This window comes from Lactuca serriola, chromosome 5 (genome assembly GCF_051521515.1).
Source record: "Lactuca serriola cultivar US96UC23 chromosome 5, Lser_US96UC23_V15, whole genome shotgun sequence".
Lineage (NCBI taxonomy): Eukaryota > Viridiplantae > Streptophyta > Magnoliopsida > Asterales > Asteraceae > Lactuca > Lactuca serriola.
In genome coordinates, this window is record NC_136412.1 from 128,029,923 (window position 1) to 128,041,541 (window position 11,619).

The window sequence follows — 11,619 nt, forward strand, 5'->3', positions numbered from 1 at the left end:
TCTTAGGGTAAAATGACTATTTTATCCCTGACCAAGTCAAAGTCAAAGTCAACTTCCGGTTGACCTGACTCGTCGAGTTGGGCTGCCAACTCGTTGAATCCCTATCCTTTCATTTGCCCTTCTTCATGCCCCTACTCGTCGACTTTAGCAATGACTCGATGAGTTCTCCTTCTAAAACATCCACGAATGAACCTTCAACCGACTCGCCGAGTTGTATGAACAAATCGTTGAGTTCATCTCCATCCTATGAACAAGTCCTGCCCTCGACTCGTCGAGTTGTATGAACAACTCGTCGAGTTCATCTTTGAAAGTTGGGAGATTGCCTTGGACTCGCCGAGTCTGTTCATACACTCGTCGAGTCCTATGATTATCAGGTCTATGGCTAAGTCCAATGTGTTGGGTCACTCCCCCGGACCCCTGTAAGACCACTCTAACATTCACTGGGTTCTTTCGAACTATAACAGAAAAGGGAAGTCAAGCCATGGACTCGCCGAATCCCAAGAATGACTTGCCGAGTCGAGAATGACCAAGTCTCATTTCTCGATTTCTGATGTACAACACTTGACCAAAAGATAGATCTAGGCTTCTAAGATCGATCTAGCACGTAAAGTTACAAACTTTACGTGCATGCATGGGACTATGAGCTCAAATGGCCCTAAATGAGACTCTTAAGATGCATGGGGCTCTCTAAGGCTCCAAAACCAATCCCTTTCTACCTTGTAACCCCTTAAAGACCTTGGATTTGAAGTCTTAGTCCCCAACCCTGCTTGCACTCATGATTGGTCACCAAGAATGGCTCCTAAAAGCCCTAAATCACTCCAAAAAGGGATCTAAAACATGAAAGAGCAAGGTATCAACTTTATACCTCTAAAGAACTGCAGAGGGTGTACAAACTCGAACTCCTCTGGCTTCCTCTTGATTCCTCAAGCTTTTCTCTTCCTTCTTATGTTCCAAAATCACCAAAAACCACCACAAAGGCCTTAGATATTTACACAAACGATTAGGTTTGATATGGAGGGTTCTGAGAGCAATAGGGACGAAGGGAGGCTGAATGAGATGTTTAAATATGGTGCAATCCCTTCGATTAGAGTTTTGTCCAAACAACGCCTGCTCGTCGAGTAGGTCACTAAACTCACGCGTCCAAAGTTGATTCTACTCGACGAGTTGGACCTCAACTCGCTGAGTCCCAGGCCAAAATGTTATAATTACTTGAATGAAAAATACGTACCAGAAACCGGGTGCTACAACATAATAAGCCACAATTGGAGGAAGCTATGAGGAATGAGATTCAGTCCATGTATGTTTGAAATTTGAATGGATCCAACACTTGGTGTGAAACCCATATAGTGTTTATAGATCTTTAAAAGATTACAATCATGGATAGAAAAACACATATACTGAAACCAAGATAGGTTTTGATAGATATGTAGGCTTAAGAAGTCCATTGATGGGTTCTAATAAACGTCTCGTGGTTGGATCATTTGCTTCAATGAGTAATTGAAAATGTTGAATTATGAGAAACAAAATATAGTCCATATAAATTTCATAGCTACTAGGAGTACTGATGTTATCCCTTGTATTGAAATAGGAAACGATGTCCTAATTTTGCTAAGTGTAGAATATTTACAGTTATCAAGAATCGTCTTGCTATGAAACACATTAGAGGAACAAGAAAGCATGCTTGGAGTCTATGGAGATTGATCTAAGTTATTCACTGAATTATGCCAAAGTACTTGGAATCTTTGAGGAAACTCGAGATGCAGAATTCATAAAGAGTTCATGCTAGTAAAGTAATGAATCATATACCTTGTGTATGATAAGTCATATAAGATCATTTTGGCTATAATCAAATAAGCAATGATCAAGAATATTCGTTGGAGTCCTAAAAGGACGAAAGAGGTAATAGTGTTAGGATGGAAGAAATCAATGAAAGAGTTACATTGATGATCAGCTCCTTACTAATAGAGACACTTTCGTTTAATATTTGAAGTTCATGCTCTTATTTAATAAAGGTATTAGCTTGGAAGAGTACTAAGTAATACACCCAAGTGGATTTGATAATAATCTTAAAGTATGTTGCATTACAAAGACAAACTGCATGACTAAAAGAAATTCATTTTGTGGCCCTAGTGTTGTATTCAATCATTGATGGTTCTCTTGATGTTTCTTATGACTCTGTAAGGTGATTTTACCTTGAGTAAAGATCCCAAGTCACATAAGATCAAATGGTAAATACTTAGTAAGTACCTTCACGATTCTGAGGACATCATAGTCAACTAAAGAGAACCCTATTGATTTATTCCTTTAAACTAAAGGCCTAGTCAAGGTTAATAATCACATAAAGATCTAATGTATATAACTTGAGAACTTTAGTTTTAGCTTGTTTTAATTAGCAACTGATGCAATTATGGTCGCTAGTCAATCTGGCGATTATTAAGTGGAGAACTTAATATATGATGGAGTTCGGTCATTTCATTTAGATTATCAATGTGTTCCACTTTTGCATGTTTGGAACCCCTTCCAAAATATTAATTTATTCAAACTTCAACAATCGGTCCTACTGCTAGAAGAAATTAATGAGTTAAGATTTTCATAGTACTGGTAGATTGTTCATGGAGATGAACATAGCTAAGTCTTGAGACCAATACTGATGTGTACTTGAAATGAAGATTTTAATTATTAGAGTAACCACGCTTAAAAATTATTTCATGGATCACGTCATGAGTAAGCTAAGAAGACTATATTTGTTATTCTTCAAAAGGAGATGCATGAGGTGTTGTTCTATAATCTGTTGTATCTTGGTTTCTCCCTAATGATGTCCGTAACTGCCAGCCATACAGGGTTTGACTAGATATTGCATGAGGAATAGCACTAGCCTATGTAGTCAAAGTTTGTTTGGATCATTTTGTTGAAAAAAAATAGAGAAATAGATATATCTGGGCCCCTCAATAATTTGGTAATGACGTCTAAAGTGCTTGGCTGAGCCCTAACTAAAATTGATGTGTTCAATTTAGCAGTTAGATGTAATCGTCACCAATCTATATCAGGAAACACAATCTTGAATTTTGAGATTGACTATTATCCATGTTTCGAAATCGTACAAATATAAATAAGAGCAAAGGAATTTGAAGTCATTAATCTTCGGATTGTTTATAACATTGTTGCAATAAGTACAATAGTTGCATTGGACTGCCACTCACTGTTGTTCCTAGTAAGTATTAGACCGGTCGATTATTGATTCTTAAGTTCGAGTGGGAGATGATGAATAATAGTGCACATAGCCATTACAAACCAATAATATTACTATAAATAACAATGTCATTTGGATTATACGCAAAAACAAAATAAAACAGAACCGAAAAGATATTTATATAAGGGATCTATTTTGTTAAGTGGTATTGGTTTTATATAGATGGAGATGCGCTTTGGTGTGGAAAAGAAGGCATACAAAAACCAATGATCATTGCACAACTGATGATTAATGGAGATAACGGTGTTGTCGGTTGGAGGTTTGGCGGTGATGTAGAGATCGTCATAGCCGAGGGAGGAAGATACGGTTGGCGGGGTTAATGAGAGAGAGAGAGAGAGAGAGAGAGAGAGATATGTTCTTTTTTTATTTGTTTTAACATTGATATTTAAATAAAAAAAAATGTTAAAATAGAGAAAAAAAATAAAAATAAAAGAGCACATGAACTATCTTTACAGTATTGGCATATGGTCAAAAAATAAAATATACTGTAACGGTGGACACTGTTTGCCTGTCCACTTCACCTCCAAGATCTCGGGGTCCTTGCTTTCTTATCATATCATTTATTTTAAAAATAATATATCAAAATGTTAAGTCAAAGAATCTAATAAAAATTTAACATTACAATTACTTAGTTATTTCTAGAAAATACCCAAGTCAATAAATTTAAAATACATTCCGTGTAACTTGCAGCACATGCCGCCTAATATGTCCATCATATTATATACCGTGTTAACTAATTATTATTAAAATAAAGCCACGTTAATTCGGTTTTCTAAAAAATGGTGAAATCAACTTTGTATTTCATTTAACCAAATTCTGAAACGTGTTTGGTATTTTTCAAATGAAGCATAACTTTCTTAAGAATTGTGGTTTTCTTAACGTAGTGGAATCTATGATTCAAAGGATAGTAAATAACTAGAGATAATAATGAATTTCAAGCAACGCATTTTAAACGAACTCAAAATTTTATTTAGTTTCATTTTCTTTTTACTAATTCTGAGTACTTATCATAAGCCAAACGAGAAATCAAATAAATAAATAATAATAAAGGCAATCCATCTAGACTATCATTAGCATTTACATTATCTACAAACTTGCAATACCATTTTATTGCATATCAATGTACGAAATAGTGTTTGGGGTGTTTGATATGGAGCTTATGTGAATGTTTGAAAGCTTTTACCTTCTAGTGTTTGACAAAATGTTTATTTTTATACAAAAGTCTCATTTACCACTAGAAACTTCTAACATTTAGTTTAAATAAAACGTTCCAAATCCAAATATTACTTACATAGCGTTTAACAAAATGTTATCACCTACAAACTATCATTTTCATTCCTTCCATAAATTATTGGTATATATATATATATATATATATATATATATATATATATATATATATATATATATATATATATATATATATATATATATATATATATATCTATGTTCAGGTTCATTTGAGGTCATGCTAATTTTGTGAGATCGTGAGACCAAGTTTAAAAATAAATTTAAAATGCAAAATAAAAAGAAAAATCCAAAAATTATTTGTTTAATTATTATTTTTCGGAATTTTAATTACCTAAAAAAATATTAAAAAATTAAAAAATATTATCGTTTTTTTTTTTGAAAAATACGTGAAATGTTCTATTAGAATATTATACTGTAAATATTCTAATGTGATTTTTAAAATGTTAGAATATTTTACTAGTATTATCAGATATGTAGAATATTATAATATTCTACTAGAATATTATAATATCAACTAATAGTTTCCGATTAATATCAACTGATAGTTTCCAATTCGAGTGGATTTGATGCTATAGAGGTTGTTTGGTTAGGGAGAAGGTCCATATATGTAAATAAAGGTGAACCCTATCAAACCTTTTAAAACTGTTTTAGAATTAAAAAAAATATAGGTATGTTCTATAAACTTACAACTATTTTTGCGGAACACATTTAAAAAAATAAAATATACAACTTCCAATGTATGAATTTAGCTCCACATGACAACAAATTGTTAAACAAATTTAAAAAGATAAATTATGTTGGGGTTTGGGAGGAGAATATGTTTTTTTATTTTTATTTTTATTTTATTTATATCGATGAGAGCTTGGATCTTTTGAAGGATCGTGTGAACACTTCCAAATCTAATATTTCGAACGTATGTTGGTTACACGAATTATGGTGATAATCTTTCAAGGAATAGTCTCGTATCAAGACAATGATAAGAGACCATGAACTATCGTTTATATAAAATTCAAACTCCTCTAATTGTAATCAAAGATAAGTATCAACCAACATTAAATCTTGATTTTATCCCATAAATAAGAAATGACATTTCAAATATAATTTTGAAAATATATTCCAAAAATAAGATTTTCCATAACATTATCCTTAACAAATAAAATTTTGGGTCGGGGCGTTGTCCCGTACTGTGCGCGCCCTGCCCGCACCGGTCAGCTTGACCCCTGCAATTTGATCTGACTGAGATCAAACTCGTTTTATTCAATTGTGCACTCTGCACCACCTAACTTGTCTAAAATCATGATTTAAACTTTATTGATAATTATAAATTCCATTATACTAAGTTGAACACAGTTACATTAAAATAACCAACAAAATCACACAATTTAACTCCTTGGAGGTAAGGTATGTTGAAATATTGGTTCGATAGTTAACAACAAAAAAATCGGAAAATAAGAGTATGCAAATGGGGATTTCTGAGTGAGACCAAACACAGACTTCTATTTTTAGTATGATACTATCATTTTGATATAATATGGTTTTATATAAGTGGTTGATAGAAACAGAAGTGTGACTGACAACAATAACAACATCATGCGATAGCAAATGGCGATATGGATTATATGAGTGATCGTTATTGGAATTAAATGCCGTTAATTAGTTTGTGAACGGAAAATGTAAATCCTAGAGATGAAAGAAGTTGTGAACTTTAATGGAATTTAGGTTCAAAAGTCAAAATATGAGTATATGAGCGTAACTATGTTCGAAAGTCAAAATCCCATTGGTAGGAGTAGTTGTATTTCGAAACACAATTTCAACGATTAATGTCACTTTGTCAAATAACACTTTCCATATTCATGGAGTAGTTGGCTATATCCACTTTATTTTATACTAATTTCAACAACTTCATGACTTACTTTCCTTTCTTTCAACCACCTACGATCAATCTTTTAACAGTAGACCGAGCTAAAAAGATCCATATATCTCCTACTCTTGAATGCATTATTACTCACCATTTCACCCTTTCACCATTCCCAATTTCAATTCAAAAAATGTTGCGAAAATTCGGAAAGAAAGTAACCCGCATTTGGTCCCGGATACGACTCCGAGCAATCATATGGAGGACCGCAACCCGTAAAGTGTTGATTAGAAGATTCAAGAATCAAAACCTGACCCGTATGCCAACTCGTATCCGTGCCCAAAAGATCAATCAAACCGCACCCGATTGCATTCGGGTTGCATCTTTTAACGTAGCTATGTTCTCCCTCGCGCCCGCGGTTCCAAAGTCAGATGGATCATGGGTCGATGGTATCCGGGGACACGAAGTTAGTGGACCAAAAAGCATTCTAAAGCAATCCCCAATGCATACAACCGGGGCCGAAAATCATGCAAAACGGGTTTCAATAAATCTTCCCGACAACGAGATTTCCATGGCCCAAAATCGGGTCTTGAGAAGCCCGATTTGCTTTCCGTTGACTGGATTGATGGATGATGGAAATAGAAGTATTCTTGATGTGCTTAAAGACGTTGATGCTGATGTAGTAGCTTTGCAGGATGTGAAGGCTGAAGAAGAGAAAGAAATGAAACCTTTATCGGATTTGGCTTTTGCTCTCGGGATGAATTATGTGTTCGCGGAAAGTTGGGCTCCGGAATATGGGAATGCCATCTTGTCAAAATGGCCGATCAAGAGGTCCAAGGTTCAAAAAATTTACGACGATCAAGATTTCAGGTTTTTATGCGTATTTGGTTTTACGTACAAACAACTATCACCATCATATTTCTAAAAGAACTATATATGGTTGGTTAATATTAAAAAGATGAAGTATATATGGTGTTTACTTTTGCAATTACTTTTTATTTTCATGATCATTCATGGTTAATGGATCTGTATAGGAATGTGCTTAAGGCTACAATTGATGTACCACGAACGGGGGAACTCAGCTTCTATTGCACACAACTCGATCACCTTGACGAAAACTGGAGAATGAAACAGATCCACGCCATCATAAAATCAAGCGATCATCCTCACATTCTGGCTGGTGGCATCAATTCGCTAAGCGGATCCGACTACTCGTTTGATCGATGGAATAACATCGTCAAGGTATTAAAAATAATATAAATACACTTGTAGTAACTCGGTTTTAACTTAGTGGTGCTCAAACCAAAGAGATTAGAATTTGCATGTGAATTTTGATATCGCAATTGGTATTCGAAATTTAGTTCGATCTAATTAATAAATGAACAATGTTGCGTCTGTGATAATATGCATCTAAAACTTTAGATAAGTTAAAGTTATTTGATTACATATTGCTTATATCTAATTAAGAAATGAACAATGTTATACTTTTAACATTATCCAAAACATAGATATAAAAATATTTGATAAAAATATCATATACCTAAATATGAATAAAAAATAGTCTTTTATATATATATATATATATATATATATATATATATATATATATATATATATATATATATATATATATATATATATATATATATATATATATATATATAGGGTCCGGTGACAGTGACTACTCTCTTTTTGATGAGTACTCGTGATGACACCTTAAAGAAGTTCAAAAAAATTTTAAAAAAATATAAACATAAAATCGAGCATAATTTATATCCGGGAGAAAAAAAATGGAAAAAAAAATCTCTGCATCATTAAAATTGAATAATTGATCATAAAAATTGAATCATGGGACATTAAAATGATCCATACTTCAATTTTAATGATCTATTTTTTTTTCTAATATATATATATATATATATATATATATATATATATATATATATATATGCATTAAAATGCACTTCTTTTGAAAAATATTTTTAAATAGTAATTTCGAAATATATGGTATATTTTCGTGTATTTGAAAAAAACATTGTTATTTATTTTTTGATTTTCTAATTATTTTTTTCGTTTTTTCTAAATCAGCAGATACATTTCTTACATTTCAAAATTAATAATATTTTTTAAAGAATGCATATTTAATGCATATTCATAATTTTTTTGTATATGCATATTTAAAAAAAAAGTACATATGTACATGCATATTTTAAAAAAAACATTTTTAATGACTCTTTATGTAGTATATATATATATATATATATATATATATATATATAAACGCATAACAATAGGTATATGCATAAGGCAATTAAATACATATGTTTATGTTTATGTATTTACATAATATTAAGTACATGCATATAAATGATATATTCATAAGAATAAATATATGCATAAGTCAATTAAATATATATGCTTACGATTATGTATATACATATGAATATGCACAAAATAATATGAATATGCATAAAAAAATTCATTTTTTAATTCAAAATATAAGTAATATTTTCTCTAATTTAAAAAATATATATAATTAATAAAAAAGTAATTCAAAATCAAAATAAAAAGTAAATTTTTTTTAAAGTATACAAAACTATACCTTATATTTATAATATAATATTTAAAAAAAAAATCAAAAATATATATTTTTAGTTCATATTCATTTTTTTTGGCATACGAACATTTTAAAAATAACATTTGTATATGTACATGCATATAAATAGATTTTTATCATTTTTTTTACATTTCTCTTTAAATGCATATGTGAAATTCAATGCCTAAATTTATTGTGGATAAAAAAAATTGTTGGTTCTCTCCTTCAAATATGATTCTCAGTTAAACTTGCTTTTATATATATATATACATATATATATATATATATATATATATATATATATATATATATATATATATATATATATATATATATATATATATATATTGCATTGAAAACTTAAAATTCGTGAAAACCCGAGAACTTTTTCCAAACCATATTCATAGTTTTTTTTTTTTCAAAATTTGTTTTACCAATCAATAACACACTTGTTAAAATCTTTATTCATCAAATCTTCGATTAAAAAGACATTTTTTTAGCAAATCACACAAAAAAAGTTCTTGAATTTTCACAAATCTTTAAGTCTTGAAGTGATCTTAACATTCTCTCTTTCTCTCTTTCTCTCTTTCTCTTTTTTCTCTCTCTCTCTCTCCCTCTCTCTTTCTTTATATATATATATATATATATATATATATATATATATATATATATATATATATATATATATATATATATATAAATATTAGTTTATAACCCGTGAGAACCATGGTTATAAAATTAATTAACTTTCATATCGAAAATTAAAATTATTAATTAATTATTTTAAATAAATTATTACTTAAGAAATACGTTTTTAGTTATATAAAATTATAACCGTTGATTTAAATAAATACGTGAAGTTAATTATCTTATAATATGTATTATTTTATTTTATTTTTCAATCTAATGTTATTAATTTGATATAATTAGAATGAGAAAATTTAAAATTTAGAATAAAAATCAATTATTAATTTAATGTAATTAGAGTGAGAAAATTTAAAATTTGAAATGGATAATTAATATGTTGACAAGTGACATGATAAGTGATATATAACATTAATGAAGAGTTCTAATTGTATGACACTTGTCAATATGAGATTAAACATATTCTTTTATTAGAATAAGGAGATATATATATATATATATATATATATATATATATATATATATATATATATATACATACATACATACATATATATATATATATATATATATATACACACACACACACATACACACACATACACACGCGATTTTTAGAAAATACAAAAACATAAAAATTTGAAAATCTCTCAAAATTTGTATGAAAAAATTTAGATATAAGGATCTCATGAAAATTTGGATAAGTTGAAATCAGATTTTTGGATCCATTGAACACTCTAAATAGTAAGTATGAATATACATTTTGAGATTTATTATGCATTTAATCTTATTTTGTGTTGATTTGAAAGTTATTTATCTTAGAGTATAACATGATGCATGAACTATATTTTATTATAGTATTACGAGGAATTGGGAAAACCGACGCCAAGAACAGATGTGATGAGGTTTTTAAATGAGAAAGATTACATTGATGCGAAACATTTTGCGGGTGATTGTGAGCCGGTTGTGATTATGAGCAAAGGCCAAAGTACGAGTTACAACCTTTAACTTCATTGTTAGTATGTTAATATTATTTTTATTGCATGGGATGCCACTCTACAGTACATGACATGATTAGCAAGACTAGGAAAGATTTCTAGGAATGTTTTTGAGAATGAGGATAATAAGGAATTTATATCACTTGCATAGATGATAGATCTAGATCATGTTCTATCTTTTTGATTGAGGGAGAAAACAATTACAAACATAGTCTCATTAGCATCTACTGCATGCACATCAAAAACATTACAACTTATATCGTCAAGTGGTCTTTTAATCTAACAGGGTGTTTCGCAAAAAAAAACTTACTTATGAAAAAATGACTTATTAGAGGTTCTCTACCGGAATAAGTTATTTTTATCCAAACACTTTTTAAACTTATAGTGGCATGGAACCTAATAAGTTGTTTTAAAAAGCTTAGCCAAACACCCCTAAATAAACATTTGATATTTTTGTTATATATGTATATAGGTGTACAAGGAACATGTAAGTATGGTACACGTGTGGATTACATTTTGGCATCAAAGGGACTACCATTCGATTTTGTGCCAGGATCTTACTCAGTTGTATCCTCAAAAGGCACATCCGACCATCATATTGTTAAAGTCGATCTAGTGAAATTCAAGGAGGATAGTAATTGTAACGAGGAAAAACAAAAAAATAAAATTAAACAAAATATTGTCAAATTAACATCTAAATGTATTGGATACACATAAGCGCATTTTAATCAATATATAATATTCATTTCGAATTCGTTATAATTCGTAGGAAATGATGCAATAGTATGCAAATTTATTTATGAAATAAATAAGTGGTAGAAATTAATATTAATAAGAATGCATTTAATATGTCTTGGCAAACTATGAGAATAAGAGCATCGACAATGCATTGAACTTTATTGAGTTCAATAGATTGTCACTTCATTTTTCTACATTCCATACAACTCAATTAATTTTTTTCTACAATACATTCAACTCTACAAAGTTTGAATAGAAAGTTACAAAAGCTAATTTATAGTATGTA

At 30.0% G+C, this 11,619-nt stretch overlaps 1 protein-coding gene across 2 annotated transcripts; it reads left to right on the forward strand.

The window, feature by feature from the left end:
• The first annotated feature begins 6,424 nt into the window (after positions 1-6,424).
• On the forward strand, positions 6,425-11,349 carry LOC145052965 (uncharacterized). 2 transcript variants are annotated; one of them, XM_079000912.1, is made up of 4 exons: positions 6,428-7,226; positions 7,391-7,598; positions 10,456-10,585; positions 11,068-11,349. In XM_079000912.1, the coding sequence occupies exons 1-4, from the start codon at positions 6,550-6,552 to the stop codon at positions 11,310-11,312; spliced, it is 1,260 nt and encodes a 419-aa protein (XP_078857038.1). In that variant the 5' UTR covers positions 6,428-6,549; the 3' UTR covers positions 11,313-11,349. The 2 variants fall into 2 exon arrangements, with proteins under 2 accessions (XP_078857039.1, XP_078857038.1); XM_079000913.1 differs by lacking the exon at positions 10,456-10,585 and having other exon boundaries at positions 6,425-7,226.
• Positions 11,350-11,619: the final 270 nt, after the last annotated feature.